At 47.6% G+C, this 20,930-nt stretch overlaps 2 protein-coding genes across 2 annotated transcripts; one reads left to right on the top strand and one right to left on the bottom strand.

The window, feature by feature from the left end:
• The first annotated feature begins 1,074 nt into the window (after nucleotides 1-1,074).
• On the top strand, nucleotides 1,075-3,654 carry LOC108027951 (larval serum protein 1 gamma chain). Its single transcript, XM_017099581.3, has 2 exons — nucleotides 1,075-1,353; nucleotides 1,416-3,654. The coding sequence occupies exons 1-2, from the start codon at nucleotides 1,147-1,149 to the stop codon at nucleotides 3,528-3,530; spliced, it is 2,322 nt and encodes a 773-aa protein (XP_016955070.1). The 5' UTR covers nucleotides 1,075-1,146; the 3' UTR covers nucleotides 3,531-3,654.
• Nucleotides 3,655-13,166: 9,512 nt separating this feature from the next.
• LOC108028063 (cilia- and flagella-associated protein 251) lies at nucleotides 13,167-13,968 on the bottom strand. Its single transcript, XM_044094851.2, has one exon. The coding sequence runs from the start codon at nucleotides 13,854-13,856 to the stop codon at nucleotides 13,257-13,259; it is 600 nt and encodes a 199-aa protein (XP_043950786.1). The 5' UTR covers nucleotides 13,857-13,968; the 3' UTR covers nucleotides 13,167-13,256.
• Nucleotides 13,969-20,930: the final 6,962 nt, after the last annotated feature.

The raw sequence follows: 20,930 nt of genomic DNA on the forward strand, positions 1-20,930 counted from the left end.
TTCAGCATTTTGCACATCTGTTCGAATCCCTTTTTTCGCTCTCTTTTCGGCCAGACGTGGTAGGGCGAAGAAAAAAGTAAGTACATTCCCAAATATAATAAAAAGCAGGGGACAGTCGACGGCAGTGAGGGGCAAGGGCTGATATGTCTGCCTGCTCGCCGGGTCGAGGGACGAGGGGTGGGCAATGGCAAAGGTTACTGACACAGCACGCACATTGACCTTGATCGCAGACAGCGCTGATTTCTAAGGGGAAACAGCAGCAGAAAGTGTCGGAATCAGGACCCACGGAGGGTACACGCACAGGACACGGGACAGACAGAATAAATTATTTGCCAATTTATTTATACGCCCAACCTACCGCATTGTTACATCACGTAAGTGTTAAAGTCGGGCCAAAATCAAGGGTAGAAGGCTCACAAAAACTGCCGAAAAGGAGGCTTAACCCATGAGCGACTACGAGTGATTTTAACACGGTAGAAGGGTGCACGGTGTTGGATTGAAAGGTTATACAAAAAATAAGTTCATAAAAATATTTATATATCAATATTAATTTTTGTTTCGAAAAGTAGAACAACCGAAGGTATATTTCCATTTTAAAAACAGTGGCCCTGAATCGAGATAGTACAGTTCCGCATGGCATTGCAAAAAATTCCTCTGGGTAGATGAAAGCACCTAGAAATAAACTTGAACTGATATGACTTATGCACATATCAGTGGGGTGGGACGGAGTTCAAAGCCATCACAATGCTCTAAAAAATATTATCGCGGTGCAGCGACAAAGCCCCAGTCACCGTCGATGATGATCGGCAATTACACAACAGGAACACGTTGGAGACGAGCGTCTTGGTCGAGGGCCTTATCTTATCACCACCTGGCTTGGCTTTGCCTTCGGCTGCAGAAGCTGGAGCAGAAGCGACCGGACTTGGATGACAGCATCCGAAGATAAGGCGGCGAGGCTATTTTGAGCCGGAACGGGACCTATGCGGCGACCTATGCTGATATGGTGCATTGCAAATCCCTAGTCGAGGGGTATAAAAGACCCAGGTTGGCTGCAGTTAAGACAACAGACTTTAGGTGTTGGTCGTTGAGCGAACCAAAGCCGGAGCAGTTGAAGAACCAAACCAAGCAGCAGCCAAAGGACCAAGGATGAAGCTGACCCTAGTGATACTGGCCCTCGTGGGCTGTGTGGCCGCTTTCAGCGTGCCCCCGCAGAAGGTGAAGATCGCCGACAAGACCTTCCTGGAGAAGCAGAAATTCCTCTTCGAGATCGTGAAGAACATCGATGAGCCCCTGATGTTCGAGGAGTGGATCAAGATGGGTCAGAAGCTGATCGTCGACAAGGCTCAGTACGAGGTGAGTGATTGGAAAGGTCCTTTTGGGTACCATAGACATGTGTCTCCTAATCCATCCCCCAGACTTTCGACTACTACATGGAGAAATTCTGGGAATCCTACAAACTGGGAGCCCTGCTGCCCAAGGGAGAGTTCTTCGGAGCCCTGGTCAAGACCCACTACAAGCAGGCCTACGGTCTGTTCAACTTCTTCTACTACGCCAAGGACTGGGAGACCTTCGTCCGCAACGTCGCATGGGCCCGCATCAACGTCAACGAGGGCATGTTCGTCTACGCCCTGACCCTGGCCGTCATCCACAAGCCCCAGTTCGAGGGTCTGATCCTGCCCCAGATCTACGAAATCTTCCCCCAGTACTTCTTCAACAGCAAATTCGTGTACGCCGCCGAGAAGTTCGACTACGAGGTCTTCAGCAAGCTGACCATGTACGAGAAGGAGTACAAGGACATCCTCTACAAGGACTACAGCGAGTTCACCGGCAACTTCTACTTCTACACCAAGGACTGGAAGACCTTCCAGTGGTACAAGATGATGGGTCTGGACCAAGAGTGGTACGTCGAGGAGAACTACTTCCTGCGCGAGAACTACGCCCAGTTCGCTCAGGACCCCAAGTACGTCGATGTTGTCAAGGGCCTCAAGAAGTTCTACATGCCCGTGGACTACACCCGCGACATCTCCTTCTTCAACGATGAGACCAAGATGTCCTACTTCACCGAGGATCTCGGCTGGAACGCCTACTGGTACTACCTGAACATGGACTACGCCTTCTTCCTGAACGGCAAGCAGTTCGGTTTGGACAAGGACCGTCGCGGCGAGTTCTGGATCTACAACGTGCAGCAGATTCTGGCCCGTTACTACCAGGAGCGCCTGGCCAACGGCTTCGGCGAGATCCCCGACTTCTTCTGGTACAAGCAGATCGAGTACGGCTACGATCCCCAGCTGGTCTACTACAACGGCATTGGCTACAGCTACCGCAAGAACTACTACGATTTCTACACCTACGGCAACTTCGAGATGTACAACCAGATCCAGAACTTCTTCAGCCGCGTGTACAAGACCCTGGAGACCGGATTCTACAAGACCGCCGACGGTAAGGTGTTCGACCTCCGCAAGCCCGAGGCCATCGATTTCGTGGCCAACTACCTGCAGGGCAACGCCGATACCTACGACAAGTACTTCTTCAACTACTACTACATGCTGTCCCACATGTACTTCGCCGATGTCGACTACTCCGACATGGAGGTCTTCCCCAACATCTTCCTGAACTTCGAGACCATGCTGCGCGATCCCTTCTTCTACACCTTCTACAAGAAGTTCACCGATGTGTTCTACACCTTCAAGTACTACCTGAAGCCGTACACCCAGAAGGACCTCTTCTACGAGGGCATCACCATCAAGGATGTGGCCGTCAGCAAGCTGGTGACCTACTACGACATTGTGGACTTCGATGTGACCAACCTGCTGAACGACAAGATGACCTTCGTCGACGGCCAGTACGTGTGGGACAAGGCTCTGCTGGCCCGCCAGGCCCGCCTCAACCACAAGCCCTTCGACTTCGAGTTCACCATCGAGTCCGACAAGGTGCAGAAGGGCGTTGTCCGCGTCTTCCTGGGCCCCAAGTTCGACGAGTACGGCCGCGTGATCCCGCTGGACTACAACCGCAAGAACTTCGTCCAGATCGACAGCTTCGTGTACCCCTTCGTTGCCGGCACCAACACCTTCAAGCGCAGCTCCAAGGAGTTCAGCTGGACCGCCGAGGACAGGATCACCTACACCGAGCTCTACAAGTACGTGATGCTGGCCAGCGAGGGCAAGTACGACTTCCCCCTGGACATCAGCGAGCCCCACAACGCCTTCCCCGACCGCCTCGTCCTGCCCAAGGGATGGGAGCAGGGTATGCCCATGCAGTTCTACTTCTTCGTCTCGCCCTACGCCGAGGAGTACGAGCAGTTCTCCAACTTCGACTACACCTACTCCTCGGGAGTTGGCTCTGGCACCCGGTTCGTCGACTCCAAGCCCTTCGGCTACCCCTTCGACCGCCAGATCGATGAGTACGACTTCTTCGTGCCCAACGGCTTCTTCAAGGACGTCAAGGTCTACTACGTCGACTTCTTCGCCAAGTACTTCGAGAAGAAGTACACCAAGTTCGGCACCTTCGACTACTCCTACTTCGAATACTAAGCAGCACTGGATCTAGCTCTTAGCCCTAACGATTAACTTTAAACTTTGCAATGCCCCAGGCCAAAAAACCCATACCAAAAAAATTTAAAAACAAATCGAAAACAATAAATTCTAAATAACTAAAGCTTGTCTAGTTTTATTTCCATTAGCTTTCCCGTCTTTAAAATGTACAAACGAAGAGCTTTTCAAAAATCGAATTCCCATTAATCGAAAATAATGATGAAGAGCAAGCCTTCCTTCAGTTAACTTAATTATTTTTTATCCTTATCCTTAAAACCTGAGAACGGGATATATGTCATTGTTTCTCAATTTGGGAATTCGTCAACTAACTTATCTGAAGTTCTTTATTCTTAAATTCTTTCGATTTTAACATTTGAGATTAAAATCTTCTTGATTTTGGGTTTCAAGGATAAAGTAGTCTTGACAACCGAGACCACTTTGATTCGCTTTGAAGAATCTAAGACTGTTTGAAGCGAGAAAACTTGGGTCTACGCGATCGGTCGGACAGTTGGTAGCCACTGACATTTTGTTTCACCCTTTAAAATTTATCCTTGTTGAGCAAATTTTCTTCTGTACAAATTTTCTTAATATTTTTTTAAAACACCTGAAGCACAATTTGTTCTGCGTACTAAACAAAGTAAAACCGCCTTGGGGTGCAACATGGGTTAAGGCTCGTTCGGCCGTGTCCGAATCGAAATGAAACCGAAAACTGGACGCTGGAGTCCTTTTTTATGGTGGGCCTTTGGTTCTTCTTGTGTTTCGCTCGGTGGAAGGAAAGAAAAAGTGTAATAAAACGCTGAACCCTTGATGCGAGCGGCAGACGGGCGAGGTCCTTGGGCAGGAAACGCCAAAGGTTCGTTAAACTTTCAACGCCAGCTAAGCCCGAAACGAGTCCTGAGTCTGAGTCTGAGTCTGAGTCCTGTCTCCCGACCCCCGTCTCCTGCTCCGCACTTGGTCCGTCTGTCTGCGGCTCAGCTTCTGGATGGGAGCAGGAGGAGGGCGGTGGAAGACACGCCAGCTCGTGCGTCGCTTCCTGGCCACGCACAAAATATCGACGCACTTTTGAAAAGTCCTTGGATCCCGGGTCCTTCCCTCATTTGTATTTGGTGCGTCACTCCTGCCAGCTTGTGGGTATCGTCTGGCGGTGAGACGCAGAAACAACGAAATGTAAAAAAAGAAACGTAAAATAAAACAAAACTGCCTGGAGCAGCCAGCAGCAACCACCACCAACAACAGCAGCTTCGAGTGGAGTAGAGTGGCAGGGAAGGGAATGGCATGGCGAGTGGAGTGGAGTGGAGTGGAGTGGATGGGTTCGGTATGATATGGTGGCAGCCCAGTCAAAGACCTACAAAAAAGAACCCCAGACTTGCCTCGCCCTTTGTCCGTGTGCGTGTGCCACGCCCCCTCCTCTCGAGAGTTTTGTCTAGGGCTCCTTGGACTTCCTGGTGCGTAGGACGGCAGTCGCGAACTTCATTCAATTCAAATTACTTGAGCGTTTCTTGGGCCCCAGCTCCCGTTTTAATTGCCCGGCGGGCGGAGGTTGCTTAGCCCATAAATTATAAACATTTGCCTAAACTTCTCCCCCCTTTTGTTTGCCTACTGCCAAGGCTCAACGTATTTTAATTAAAATATAATTAAAAATAAATATCCCTCTGACAGGCCGTCTATGAACTGAAGTTGTTCCAGAGCAAAGTTCCAGTAGATGGAACAGTATTAAACTTTTGCCTTAGCAGATAGCAACGCTCGGAGCAGCATTCCCGCCAAAATTTACAAACATGAACCTTGCAACTGCCATTTCATCATCATCCAGCCACGATGAACAGCAGAACATGATTCTGGACTGCCACGCCCCGCAACTGTACACCACATGTGGCTTCTTTGCCCCCAGAACCAGAACCAGAACCAGAACCCCTCCCAGCCCCCTTCTGCCAGGCCCATCTCCCCGCCATTTTGCTGCGTTACTCTGCACGCATTTTGTGTTTTGTTTGCGTCCACAAATTAGCAGTCGACGACCCCAATATCAGTTTACGACCGGAGAATGGCAGAGCCCACAGCCAGTAGCTCGAAGAGCTGGGGATGAATCCCCGGAGTGGGTTGCAGGGGCCACCGGCCCGATTCCCGTTTCATCCTCACCTTGCGGCTGTTTGGTCCGACTGACTGGCCGGCCAGACATCGAAGCACTGAGAACTGAGAACTGAGGAACCCAAGCACCCCAGAGCCCAGAAGACAGCCCTTCGCTTCCCGCCTTGTTGCACGTAATGATGTTGCCACAGTTTAGAATCGTTCGCATGTCGCTCACAATAAACACAATCTTATGCGCCACAGGCAGGCCCAAAAAATCAGCATCATAGAATTGAAAGCCGGGATTTTGAAAAGCCTCGATACAGTATGTTGGGGATCTTCCAATCATTGAAAGGAAATCATAACACTAAGATCTCATTTTATACAGATACTTTGGTTCAGAACTGAGGCTTTCCTTTGGGCCTATTTGTTTTTGACCCCAACATGACACTACTAATGTTTCAACCGCTTCTGTAGGCCCGCCGAGAGATGGGCCGTCCCCCACTCATTCTCAGGGGCTTCGGGTTTCGAGTCGGGAGTTTGCCTCTGACTTCGGCTTCTGGCACTTGGCTTTCCACATTCTGTCGCGTCTGTTGGCCTGTTCCTGCTGCCCTGTTCGTCGCCGTTCTGGTTTTTTTGCACTCGTGCCTCGGGTGCGGCCCCTCCTGCACCGAGCAGGGCACCCCCATGACGACACGCCCGTCCCCTGCCTTCGCCGTCGGCTGCCACCAAATGGCTCTTGCGCGTTCTGTTTTGCTAGCGAGGCTCACAACACAGCAGAGTTTTCCCGCCAAATGCCTCGCAATGGGGGAGTGAAAGCAAAATAAACCGAACCGAACTCAACTGAACCGAGCCGAGTGCAGCAGACAACAGCACATGGCAAGTCCTAGGTCGGTTACACCACCACCACTGGAAGTGGTAAGTGGCAGTGGCAGTGGCAGTGGCACTGGCACTGGCTCGACTCCACCACCAGCAGCACCACCAGACCGGAGGCCTGGCCGCAGAGGAGGACAGGAGTTCGGAGCCCGGGCCAGACAGATGCGGGCCGAGGACGAGGATGAGGTTGAGGTTGAGGTTGCGTTGAGGTAGCTCGCTGCCCCATTGTTGTTCTGTTGCTCCGCCGTTTCAATATTGAAATCGACAAACGAAAATCATCAGCAAATAGTGTGCACTGCCCAAAAGAGGGGGTTATCTTTCAGGTGCTTTTAATCTGAAACAAGAAGTAATTCCTATGTCCTCTGGGTGTGGAATTGAAAGCACCTTAGTATTTTCTTTTTCAAAAATTTCTTCCTGATATTTTGAAACACTTGGATACGTAAAACATAGGGCTAGACTAAGTGCGATCACTAGATCTTTAAATTGAGACATTCCTGTATTTCTGCTCCGGTCGAAATAAAGTTCGAAATTTTACATAATGGATATTACATTATAAAGGCACTGTTTTTTGCCGTGCCTTCCCACTCGTTCCGTTCCGTTCCCACGTTCCCCGCGGCACGTGAATGTGAATGAACCCGGCCAAGGACAATGATCTACGGCGGCTCAGACTCACAATCAGACCATCGGGTTTAGAGCCCAGGTCCACTTCGAGGACCACGCCTACCCAGCCAACATTTTCGCTTTTATTTTCGTGTGCGATTTATTTGGCGAGGGTTGATTTTTTACGACTGCGGCAACGGGCAGCAGCAGAAGAAGAGGCAGCCGGCGTCATTGACATTGCGAATTTTGACGAGGGCAAAGCAGCAGCGGCGGCAGAAGCGGCGAAAGCAGCCACAGCAGACAAAACAAAACAAATCGTAAAATTTTTACCATACTACCGCCCATACCGCTTTGCCACCCCCAGCAGCACAGCAGTCTGTCTCGCTCTCATACCGCTCGCAGACCCACAACCTTCGGATGGATGGATGGATGTTTGGATGCTGCAGACAGACGTCGGCGGGGCCACCCAAAACCACATGGACTGAAGCAAGGGCAGACGAAAGTGAACAATTCGAGTATTTGCCGGGGGTTACGCGGGGATGGGGCTAGTGGGGTGTTGGAAATAGAATGGGGGAAAATTCTTTTGGGGGTACTGTAAAGTCATCAGTCAGCAGATGCCAGTCTTACAGTCTCCGTGTGATCACTATTAGCAATCCCATGAAAACTGCCTTTGGCTAGAGGTATTCAAAAATTTCTTAATGGATATTGTTAAATAATATCCCCTCATTAATTCTAACACTGTTTTTCTCTCTGTAAAGTGAAGTAGAGTGCGACTGGAGTCATTGTCCTGCGGCTGCTGGCAGCTGGATGCGTTACGTTATTAAATATTTAGCGACAAGCCCGAGGCCCATAAAGCACACCACTCCCCTTGGGACCCCAAAAGGGCTTCCCTTAACCCCTCCACAGCCAACCACTTAAATGCAAGCGTCTGCCCCAAAGGGCCCAAACGAAAACAAAGCTGATCCCTGACTCCTGTTGTTGTTGATTGAATCGGCTGTTTGTTGTTGGACCAGTTAGCGCCTCTCCGTCCCGTTGGCCGTATCCTTCCCCAAAATATTGCACCTGGCCTCGATGTGTAGTTTTGCACCTGCCCCATCATCCTCATCATCGTCGCAGGCGGTGGAGTTGAAAGCATCGCCGAGTGCCCCTGGTTTGGGTTTGTTTATTTGTTTGTCTGTTGTCCAGGTTATTTATTTTGGCATGTGTGTGATGGCCGGGCCCGATGCAAGGGCCAGTTCAACGTCCTTTGTGGTCAACGGGATTATTCATTCCACGGGGATAACAGAACAAGAGCATAAGCTGCGGCAGAAAGTTTCAAAGTCCGGGGAACCAAGATTATAGCAGGATAGATTATGGCCAGGATACAACCGTAGGTCTCATGGTTGATCACCCAATACTATTCGGAACCCGTCAGACCGAGGGAAAAGACAATTTAATCGAACTCATTCGCCTTGAGCGTCTTTCTCATTTTAATTTCAATGCCAAACTGTGAGTTTCGGCTTAGTAAAATCCACCCGAGTTGCACAAAGGAGTCGTGACACTCATCAGGAGCCCTCAAGGAGCGTAATTCTGGCAAACATGTTTATTTACAGCCCAGAAAAGAACAAGGACCCAGCTTCAGGAGGCGGACTGCAACCCCCAAATGTGGCCACCAAAGAAAACCAGAATCCAGACGCATATTGTCATTGTCAGGAGAGGCAAGCAAACGCAGACGACGTCGAACAATTCGAGCAATTTCACTTCAAAAATTTGCGACGTTTAGCGCGCGATTGCCACAAATCAAAGCGACATTACCCAGCCTGCTCCTCCGATCCAAATCCGCATCGCGCCCTCCTCCTCAGCCAGCTATTTTGGATAAATAAAAAATGCCAAGAAATCCCAGAAGCAATGGAAGCAACATATGCCCGCCAAATCAGGAGCAGACAAAACAAACAAAGACCAAAGGACAGACAGTTCCACACCGGAGAGTGAGGCAGGAGCCAAGAAGCACCAAGGCGGCGGGGAAGACGAAGACAAAGACGCAGACAAGTCGCAGCCGAAAATGCTTTAACTACAACGACAAAAAAAGAGCCAAGGAAAGGAAAAGTTTGCAAAGGCAAGACAGGGCGATAAGGGAGCCCTAAGCTTCTGGGGCTTAGAGAAGATACCCGAGCGATAAACGATAGAAATTGTCAAACATTTAGTGAGCAACGATGCCTCGATTAATACCGATCGACAGACATGATACCCAGATCGATAAATCTACAACTTGTCGATTATTTTGGTTGTTTATACGATTGTGTCGATGAATCAATAACCTAAAACTGTAAGATTGAGGCTTGCAAAGCGATAAACCATCGAGATATTTATTTCTAGGTATAATATAACCAAGGGCCAACCAACCAAGAGCCAACTGGTAATCTAAGCGCATGACACGAAGTTACACAAGCACTCACCTCAAGTCGATTTCGAGGGAATCAGAGGACTGATGTCCTGGGGAACGGAAAGGAGGGCCACCTGGGACCGAGCAGGAGGTTGAGGAGCAGCGGTGTTCCCGCGTCTGCAGCTGTCGGCAAACGGGACGAATGTCGATGGCTGCCTCACATCTTCGGTGCGTAAACGTAGACACAGCAGACGACTGTATTCCACTTCCACTCCAAGTGATTTGTGTCCGCAGTGAGGGAGCGTAGACTTTTTCCAGACGACAGCCACGAAATTATTGCTCTTCTGGCCCGGCCGTCCCTCTGCAAAAATTTACGCGTCTCTGAACTTTGACCCTCAGACGATGCTGTTGCTGGCTCTGCGACTGCGACTGTGACCTTTGTGGACCTCCCCATCGCCGCCCACATCGCACATCAAATTTTATGGCGCCTGTTTGTTGCTGGCTTTGTTTGGCACTTTTTTATGCGAAATTAATTTAGAAAACTTTTTCTCGGAACCGAAACATACCCACTCCAACAGCGAACGATACGCAATTCGCGTTTCTGGCTAAAAGGGGAGTGCCACTTTTGGGGTTAGTACTTGGCTTTGAGGAAGAGTTCAGAAAGGTCAAAGTTCACAAGCAGCGCAAAAAGTACTCTCATAACGGTAAAAGGAAAGTGACAAACATTGTTTACCTTTAAACGAGAGATTTCTGGGCATCAGAATGGGAAAGTTTATGACTCTGTAAGGTCTAGATACGTTCTTCTTGTACTAGTATTTCCTGTACATAAAATTTAAGCGCTATAACAGTCCGGTTTGACTGCATCTTACAAACCCTCAGTTAGTTAATTGTTTTTAATAGTTATTTTGCAATAAATAAAGCATTATTTTTGAGAGCAACCAAGTGGATGGCCATATTAAATCCTGAACTCCGGTATTTAGGTAGTTAACTTGGTTACTAAAAACTTGTCTGTCCACATAAAGCTTACCTAACATAAATATTTACGGTCTCTACCGCAGAGCTCTCAGATTTCATTGGTGATGTTTTGATTTGACTGTACTTTGGTGACGCAGAGAAAGAACTTTGAACTTGTTTATTTCGCTCATTAACTTATATACTCCTCTTCAGCCAGGGACTCTTCGCTCGAGGGTTAACAACCTTCTTAGTCATGCCTTCGCTGTGCGATCCGCCAGCGAATGCGTGGAATTCCCCTTTCGACGATCGCGCACCACAACAACCTCGACATCCCGCTCTGCCTCTGGAAATCCCCACCCAATGTGACCGCATCCTGATCGCAATAAAAAGGTGGCATCTGTTAGATATAAAACCATCAACACGAGACGCGATTCCTCACCTTCTTCTGCGCCCTTCCTTCGAAGCTTCTTCTGGTGGTGCATCGAACTCTGATTCTACGGCCCCCTTGTCTCTTTCGCTCTTTCCACGTCTCTATTCCCGTCTCACTCGCTGCCCCTACGTTCTCCACTTGTATCGCAAGAGAACAACAATAATTACGCCTCTGCTAGATCAGAGTCCGCGAAGAATTCTTCTGCTTCTTCGCGTTCTTTTTTCGCACATGTTTTGGCGGGCGGCGGAAAGAGATGGCGCTTGGGGGTGGGACAGAGACGAGAAGACTGGGAACGTGGGAAGGCGCACAGGCGCATAAAAATCCCCAAGCCGCAGACAGTGCAAAAACAACGAGCAGGAGACTGCAAGCAGGGTTGAAGAATCGGGAGGCGAAGAACCGAGAGCTGAAGACCCAAGGCAGAGGTCCAAAAACACAAACAGAAACGGAACCAAATGGAAAATGGAATGGAATCGAATCGAAGCGCAGTTAAATGAAATTTGCTCTCTGCGTTTATGTGTGTTTGTTTTTGTGTCTGGGCACCAAACACACACATAAACAATGGTGAACGGGGTGAATGGACGCAAGGTGACGTCGCGTCGCAGCCGACGCCAGTGCTTCTTCTTTCGAATTTGCGCGCCAAAAACAATTCCCCTTTTCAAAACCCTGGCGCATTCGATGGAAGCTCAGGGCTCAGATACTTTGGTCTCTTTTTTTTTTTCCTGTGTTGAACTGGAAATTCAAATAAATAGAAATTAGGGGTTTATTCTAGACAGAAGAGACCAGAACATAGGATAATAACCTGTAATGAAATTTAATAACCAAGCCTTTCCTAATTGTTAAGGGTATTCCACAGTTCAATCGTTCCCACTTTGCGCGCCAAAAGCGTCCCCCTCATGACTATATCTTCGTAGTTGACCAGACCAGACCGTTGTACTCAACACAAGCCATATAGCATAATCAAGGGTAGAGCGAAAATGAGAGCCCCAAAAACCTCTTGGCCATGGATGATGCGCCACAATGGGCGTGGCACTTGGCGGAGAGTCGGGGAGCAGAATCGAGAGTCAAGAGTTGAGGAACAAAAGCAGAACAGAAACAGGAGCAGAGAAACCATCCAGAGTTTTGGTTTTGGTTCAATTCAGTTCATTTCGTTTCGCTCCACTCTGCTGCCGTCTCACTTGCGCCCCTCTGGGTATTTGTCTTTGGCCGTTTTGCTTTGATCCCCTTATTCTGTCTGGGGGCACATTCGTTTTGTTTTTGCACCCATTGCCATTGCACTGCACTTCGCCCGCCATTTGCTGTTCCCTTCCCTCCGTTCCCTGGCCCCTTCCAACGGGTTCCGTACACAAAGCGAAAAAAATTGAACTTTTACGTAGATTGTCGTTTTAATATTTTACAAAATTGAATTACTTATGTCTCCATGATAGAATATGGAATCAATATCAAAACTTATTTCAAAAATTTACAGAACGGCAGAAGAAATATGGGTAAGGCGTGGGATTGAGCTCGGACCTTTGGGAAACGGTGGAATCAAACTTACCAGGGTTCTAACCTAGTGTGGAATTCAGGATATTTCTCACGGTGCACCTCGGTTCCTGAACCCTTCCCGCGTTTCCACCAACTCCCTCTGTTCCCTATCCCTGGCCCCTGTCCCATGCTCCATGTAATGGCCCATCGTTCTCGTCATTCCCATTGTCGTTTGTTGGCTTTGTTTACAAGCATTTGATGGACCACTAACACCGCATTTTCTGAGGCAAACTCATGGATACACAAGCGCACACAGATACTCGCACAGGAACCCAGAATGCGCGGGATTTGCTTTCAGTTTTCCCTTTTTCGCCATGGTGCGAATTATGAGGGAGCCCCGAGCGGGAAAGAGAAAAACAAATGGCGAGAAAATTGTAATTCTCTTTGCTGGCTGTCATTCACCCACTCCCATCTTGGCCATTTCCATTACCATTGAGTTGGTTTCTTTATTTTTTTATTAGTTGTACTTTATTGAATTCGCCGATTGAATGAATTGCTCAATGAGCTGCCCGTCGAAGACGTGCGGATGATGAGCAGCCAATTGATGGGGGATTGCCACGCTTTTCCCTGCCGTTTTCCCTGAACCCTCAAGCCACGAAAGTGTTTTTCCCCCTTTTTCGAGTGCAAAGTGTCGTGGAAGTGGAGCTTGTGGTGCCACGAGTGGCGCAGAGGAAATGCCAAAATGATGGCATTTAGTTGGCGAACCAACATGGCACTAAAGTTAGTTGTGGTTGAGTGATGTTGGATTAGCTGATAGTTAGGGACTAATTTAAAAATGTAATGCCATTATTGCTTAGAAGGTAAATAAATAATTAAGATTTTTGTAATCTGTTGTTCTAGACAAATGTTTCTTTACAAATCCACACTTTATTAGGTACCACAAAAGTCCCGCCTTTATGTCCAACCAAACAGCTGCAGACTAGGTACAGCACGGATCGTATTCGGAGTCCGAATCTGAGTCAGATTCCGAGAAGCAGCACCCTTGGGAAGACTCGTCCTCCGAGTTTGAGGGACATGCTCCTGAAAAGGACGGCTGAAGGCCAGTGAAGAAGTAACTCTGCTCGGCTTCTGTAAACTCTAGTTCCACATCTCCGTACCGCCTGGGAGATCCGAAGTTTTGCAGCTGAACGGCTCGGTTGACCAGGGCCCTCAGGTGGATGTCCTCCTGCTCCTGACAGGCTCTCAGTCGCCTGTACTCCTGCTTGTCCCTGAATGTCTTGCACCTCTTGCACATCAATCGAGTGGACTTGGCCTTAAGCTCTCGTATGACCAAGTTCTGGGCATCGATTTCCTTGACCACCTCCAGATACTCCTTGTACATTGCCTGCTGCTCCTCGTCCTCCGCCTCGCTTTCATCGAGCAACTCGAATGGATCAGCCTCTTCCTCCTCCGACTCTTCCTCCTCTGCGCCCTCCTCGTCATCGTCCTCGCCTTCTGCATCAAGGTCTTCCTCGGCTTCTGCTCCTTCATTTTGCTCCTCCTCAGCCTCTGGAGGGACTTCTTCCTCCACATCAGCCATTTGATTGGGTGTAAGGCGTTTGTGGTGTTATGAAGGGTTTACAGATATGAAACTACATAGCAAGGACAAATTTTGGTGATCATATATTGAGTTAAAATAAAAAGAAAGGCATAGTATTACTTTTAAATCTGGTAGACAAGCAGATATTTTATGAAACTCTCGAAGATTTTCACCACACAACATGCAAGACTTAACCCATTCTCGTACCGTTTAAACCTGTATTACTACCGCCACTAAAAACGCTATTTCGATGCCCCTCACAACTTCGTTCTTACTCCTCAAGCACGCCATTTTCTCTAGCCCTTAATGCACGCATTTCCGTTTCCCCCATCGCTCGGTGCAGGGTTCTATATAAATTCCTTTTGTTCTTGTGCCATCATGAATTTTATGTTTTATTGCAGCTGTTGCGCTGTCAACGCCCCTCCCCGCCGCTGATTCACGCTTTTATTGGCACAGTGATTTCTGGTGGCTGAATCCGGCGGATTACGCTCCAAGGCGCACCACTCGCCCGCTCCTTGGCATTCGCATTAATCATAAAACGCTACGCCCCAACTACAGAATGCAGTTTAATTTGGCATGAAGTGCAGTTCGCGGCAGGGTCGCTTCATCGTTCTATCGGTAGTTAAGCGGTTTATAACCGATAACAACCTGTAAGCCAGTGCGGCCAGGGCGCGCATTTGATGACTGGACCCAACGACACAAGTTCCTGCTTTATGGCGTCATATTTTTATGGCTGCATCCATCGCGATAACATCAAAGTGGTGCATGGGATGGCATAATGCTTGGATAGATCTGCATGAAATGTGCGCAGAATGTGGCTACAAAGATGGCGTTTTTTATTTGCGATGATGGCACCGAACAATGTATGGCCAAGGAATTGAAATGAAAGAGTGTGCAAGCGCGACAGTTTTTATGTTATACTATAACTATTTTCGTACATCAACTCATATTGAGTATTGAAAGTGAAGCCTAAAATTTACCTTGTATCGATGATGTCTTTAAGAAGAGCATATTCTTGACTTGTATAATGACGAACATCTCAAAGATTATTAAGAGAATATGCTTATTTTTTTGGCATATTTAAACTAAATTCCTAGTTAAAGCATTTCTTCCCCAGCCACTCGAGGGCGGATTGAAGTCTGGTTGTGTTTTGCTGGCTAACCTTCCGTTTCTGGTTTATTTTTGGCATTACTCCCGCAGCCACTGCTCGCGCGTCCCTGAAAATGACAGTTGGATTAGCAGCCAGCACACACACAGAGCATTCGGTGATGCCTCGAATTTCCGACCCTCGCTTTCCTGGCCAAGGACGAAGCATCATTAGCCCCTGGGCTTCCTTGGTCCCATCACAGTTGAATGCTCTTCGATTCGCTTGAAGTAAGATTACGCATACGACACGTTAAACGCTTTAAGGTGCGCCACCCATTGTAAATCAAGTAAGGGACACAATTTCATCTACGAAGTTCAGAACAAACATAGGCCGCCCTCATCCCGGCACACACATCCTTTGATTTTCCCTGGACTTTTCTTTCCTTTTCCAGGATCTCTTTCAGCCTGTGTGCAAGTTGCACATTAAGTTTTTTTCGCTCATTCTTTTGTTTTCTTTTGTCTTGCATCATTTTTTCCCCAGCCATTGTTGCAACGGAGAAGGGCCGGGTTTTGTTTATGCCTCTACTGCATAAAATGATTTCATTAAAAAAGTTGTAAACTTTTTCATTTAATTTAACTGCAGCAAACAACATCTTTTGTGCAGCCTTTCTTCTTCTGTGCTTTTCTTTCGCTGCCTTCTCCGCTCCTCTCTGCCGACTTTTTTCCACTGCAACTATCTTTTCAGTTAGCATCTGCTGCCAGGATTCAGGCCCAGACTTAGTCCGTCCGCAGCCCGCAGCCCAGCAGCCCCCGATTTTTTTGGATGGGTTTCAATTAAACTTTTCCATTTCAATTCATTGTGTATCTCGCAATCTGCTTACCCAAGACTTGCGCAGCAGGTGGTGGCCACTACAAGTCGAGATAAAATCCTGATTTGTCTCAAAGGGACTTGCAGCCCTCTAGTAGCTGCAACTGCAAGTCCTTCGCAACTTCTCTCTATCCCTTGTTAAGCCCATAGCGTTCCTCTAAAATGCAAGCCACATTAAATATACCTCGTGTCTGACCCAATTTGACATACATCTGATCATTTTCTCATCTAATTCCCATAATTTTTCATGCTCCATCCCCTCGGGCATTTGAGCTGTCGACTCCAGCGGAGCTTGACTTCCTTTTTTGTTATTCTTTTTAATCATCCAACATTCACAGAACATAATTCAATTAGGACCATAATAGAAGCTTCGTGTGGGGGTGGGGTGGGGTGTGGGTGTGAGAATGGGGCGTGCTGGGACCACCCCTCCGCCTCCCCGGGCAGCCCTTCGTCATGTGGCACGACAACATGTCGTATTAGTAATATTTAAACACAAAAGCTCAGCAAATGTTGACATGCGTTGCCATTAGACGGACGTAGCGATGCATTCTGACACGCACAAGGGATGACTGCGAAGGGCGGGGGTGGAAAAGTGGGCGGGGCAGAGCTAAAAGGAAATTCAATTTTCGCACAAAGAAGGTTAAGAGGCGCAAAAAAAACAAAGACGTACGAACACCAATAATAACAACAATAATAAGCTGCTTAGGAGCTAGCGATGCGAAAGTGAAGAAATGCGTTGTAATTCCACATGATGAGCTATGGGTTGGGGGGCGGTCCCACCACCCCCGGGAGGGGGCTGCTCGCGAGGGGTGGCATTAAGCCACTGTGTAGCTTGCATGTCAAGAAATGCGGTTGCATGTGCCACGAGCAAGACTACTCTCCTCCAGAGGCGGCACTCTCCCGCTCTAAAACCCCCTCCGACTTCGCCACTCACAAAAAACTGCAGTTCTTGTCTTTGAATAATAAAAAATTAAAATAAAACAAATCACTAACTGCTTCTGTTTACGAACAGTAGTTTGGAGTTTTGGATTTTCAAATTTTGGTTTAAAACAAAACATTTTGAAGCTCAAGTTTATTTTTCCAAGTGCAAAAGTGTGGGTGTGTGTTTCCCTGTGTGTTGTGTATATCTTTCTATGAAATGTGTCATGTTGACAGCGTGGAAATGTCACTCATGCGGCATCGTAATGAGTTTTGCCAACGTCAGCGACGCTGCAACAAATTCAGCAGCAACAACACTAACAACAGATGTACCCCAGCAAGTTGTAACTTTGGTGGCCAAGAGAAAGGAGCAGAATAAATTCCTTCGTTACAATGTTTGCCCAAAAGGCAAAATCATTGAAATATTGAAAAAGTTTCCTTTGCCAGACTGTAGGATAGATACTAAACCATCAAGAGACTCGCAATTTAAATACCTGTAAAGATGAAAAGCCTTATTAAACACAATATTGCATTAATATTTTTATACTTTTTTAAATACACGAGTATTTTATTTATTTTCCTAATAAGTTGTTTTTTTTAGATCCTTTAACTCATATTACGTAACTGCGTCCTGCACATCGCTTTTTATCTTAACATATTGAGAACTTTACATTTCCAGCGAAACATTACAAAGATAGTACACAGTATTTCTTGGCAAGGCTGGCATCAATTCAAAACTCTCTAGAGAAAGGGGAGAAAGGCAGCGATGGCGATACCATGAGTAAGAGACAAAGTCAAAAAACCCACCAGAGAATAAGAAGAGAATAAATTCGCTGTTGGCCATCAAAAAGTGTTTTGTACAAGTGGGGGTGGGCCATGCTTTCCCCTCCGCCCACCTAAACAATGGGCCTATCCAGCACCGCCCACACATATAGCATACGATTATATGTATGCAGTGCAGTATGAACGGACGTAGAACGTAGACGTAAACGTAGACCGGAACCGAGAGGAAAGTGGAGAAAGCAGAGCAACCGTCGTAGAATTTCCATTGTAGTAGAATTTCACAATAATTGCAATGCAGTTGTTCAGTGCACTAGAGCACACACAGACAAATATAAATATATAGTAAATATAGTATAGTTGTAGTACGCTCTATATACTTTTCCCTTTTTCGGTCAGAGCGAAACAGAGATACGGAGAGAGTGGGAGGCGAGAGCGAAAGAGAATGCAGCGAGGAAAATATCGATCGATTTTTAAATGAATTTAGGTCACAGCGACCCCGGTCCCCAACCCTTCAGCCACTCGAACCCCGCTTCCCTGGGGCAACTGCAGGCGCCCCCGGGGAACGTGGTGAGTGTGCTGGGGGTTTGCATCTCGTAGATACAACCGAAATGAAAATGTCAGCTGCCTTCTGCTCACGTAACTTGTTTTAATTCAAATCAAATGGGGAAAATAGATTGAAGGAGGCGGTTTTCCTGCCTCTTATATTCCCTTTTTCGGCAATGTCTGGGGGACAACATGGAGGTAGTAGTGGAAGATTGGTGGCCCCCACGCACTCGCCTTTTCCATGGCCTTGGTTTGGCAGAAAGAGGGACGAAAGTGCATTCGATTGGTACACAGAAAGCATCTTTAAATATTTTAACAATTATACGGATAATGACTAAACAATCATTAAATGGAATTCTCTTCTGAGTACTACCTCATCCTATTAACTCTATGTAATCTAAATAAGCGATATGTTTTCAGCATCAACCATTCCTTTGATCTATTACTATCGCCATGGCTTAGGAATATATCATAACTGGCATCTGTTTCTTGTTGCTCCTTCCCGAATAGAAAGACTATATATCATAGACCTTCTTTTTCTCGCAGTGCAGCTTAGCACCCGTGGACCTCCACCCCCTGGATTGCCCATGCCAGACACGCGCCATCAACATGTGCATTTTACGAGCCAAAAGGAAGGATGACAGGGGGATCAGGAGAAAGGGGCGACACATTGTTGATGTCTTGGGAAAAACCTGATGTATGCTGCTACCCCCGCTGAATGATGATTCCACCCAAACGAAAACCCAAGCCCGACCCAAACCAACGTTGCAACTAATTTTACGTTTTTATGACACTCCCGCTACGTGATGCGACGGAGCATGGGAACATGGGTTAAATCATAGACAGTCGCCGCGACCGAATTCAATCACGTGTGGCCAATAAAAAATTGAATTCGAATACGGGATCAGCGGAGTGGCGGACTTAGTTTTTGTTACTCTGAAATGAGCTCAGGTTAAGTAAGTGAAAGAAGTCGAGGACACACAAAAGCAGCTGCCTTTGTTCTCCGTAGTTCTTACAACTAGCTGCGCTCCACCCTTTGAACTTTCCCCCGACTCTTGTGTTTTTTTCGACCAGGGAAAGAGGGCACTTATTTTGTCCTCAACGGAAACTCCTTGATTTGGGGTTTTAGAGGCAATAAAGTTCTGGAAAGGTTATGGGAAGACGGGCACCTGTTTGAGCATTAAGCAGTACCGTAGCTTATAGCTTTTTAATTAAGAATTTCCCTATTAATTTTCTTGCGGCAAATGACTCTCCCATCAGGGCCACCTCCAGCTGTCTTCCCATTCCCATTCCATTCGATTCCCATTCTAATCATGCAATATCCTCGAGGAACCCGTAAACTGCACCTGTCACACCTTGAGGCGCCGCCTCCGCTGCATTCGGAAACTGGGTTAACGATAAATTACAAATGGTGTCAGGTCCTAGTTAGGGACCTTGCCACGCCCCTCGCCGCCCGCCCCTGACACATCGGAGGCCAGCTGGGTGCAAGTGCCCCACCGTGCTCCAGTTTCGCTCGTCACTCGGCGCTCAGCGTTTCGTGCTCTTGGCCAGGCCATGATCTACTACCACAGTTGCAGTTTTCACTGCTGCCGCTTCCCCTGCCGCTGCCTGCTGCTTGGCCTCCCCTCCAAGTTGTCTCAAAATGCAACGAGCCAAAAACAAAACAAAATATTTTAGAGGGATTAGTAAAAGTCAAGGAATACACTTTCCAAGTAAAATCTAAAAAAATGTATTTAAATTTATTTACAACGGGCAAAACCACATATGACTTGGAGCGAGAATCTATGCCTGAATGGCCTTGCATTTGTTTTTACAGCCGTTGCGCATCTCGAGTTTTCGGGAGAGCTCTTTTAAAGATATTTAATGTGCCGAAAAGTTTTCATTTTTGTCGATTTATTTATTTTTTCCCTTTCATATTCCTTGGTAGATATGGAAATCAGCAGGTTTTTATAAACCTCCTAATCCCAAATAATACCAATGGGCAGTTTGGTTTCAATAGCACATTTAATGATTCTTCTGATTCTCCCAGATTTAGCCATACTCCTCTGTAGACAGGGTAGTCCTACGCTTACGAGAGCAGCTACGTCGTACGTGGCAAGTTGCGAACGTGCCTATGAACCAGTTGCACCTCGCCGTCCCGCTCTCGGGCACCGTCTGCCACGCTCTCCTCCGTAGCAGTCGGCTGGGGCAAGCCTAACTAACCTCCAACGCCCGGCCAGACCAAACAGACCGCCCTGACGCCCTACTTTCCGATAACTGGCAAGGTTCGGCCTTGATGTTCAGCAGTGACCCGCTTTCGTCGCTGTCGCTCTCGGCTTTGTTTTTGATTTCTGCAAATTCTGCTCCATTTGTCAGAGATTTCGAAGGCGAATTGCCGAGACTAAGGCGAAGTCATCAATAGAATATCAAAGCAGAGTCCTGCGAAGACTTTGCTTCCCAGACAAATATGTTTAACACAGCCTTCTTTAAATTCAGGTCAAGCCGCACCTCTAAAGGGGAGTATGGCGGAGCCGAAAACAAATCGAAATGGATTTCAATTTGCGGTGCACCACGATTTGATTTTTCCGTGTGTTTGATTTGTGGCTGTGAGGGGGTCAGAGTGAAATGTCTTTTCGGGCGGAACAAAGAAAACCGCCGGGCTAATCCTTCTATTCAGTGAATCAGTCCCCAGCTGCTGATTCATTGGGGCAACAAAAGAGAAACTTCCAGCGAGAATAATAAAATTAATTTCAACTCTGGCCGCAGACGAACTTCGCTGGTGGGGAACCTCCTCCCCCTCCGCTTCCTCGGGGCATTCTTCTCTGGACTTAGTCGGTTTGTTTCTGGTGGATGTTGCGGCAGGTCGCAAATGTTCTGACGCAGCCACATCGCCAGAC

Source organism: Drosophila biarmipes, chromosome 3L (genome assembly GCF_025231255.1).
Source record: "Drosophila biarmipes strain raj3 chromosome 3L, RU_DBia_V1.1, whole genome shotgun sequence".
Lineage (NCBI taxonomy): Eukaryota > Metazoa > Arthropoda > Insecta > Diptera > Drosophilidae > Drosophila > Drosophila biarmipes.

Excerpts from the sequence above, each read along its gene's own strand:
- LOC108028063 (XM_044094851.2), bottom strand. The coding sequence starts at position 13,856 with ATGGCTGATGTGGAGGAAGAAGTCCCTCCAGAGGCTGAGGAGGAGCAA.
- LOC108027951 (XM_017099581.3), top strand. The coding sequence starts at position 1,147 with ATGAAGCTGACCCTAGTGATACTGGCCCTCGTGGGCTGTGTGGCCGCT. Across the intron at positions 1,354-1,415 it reads TCGACAAGGCTCAGTACGAG|ACTTTCGACTACTACATGGA; the intron begins GTGAGTGATTGG and ends TCCATCCCCCAG.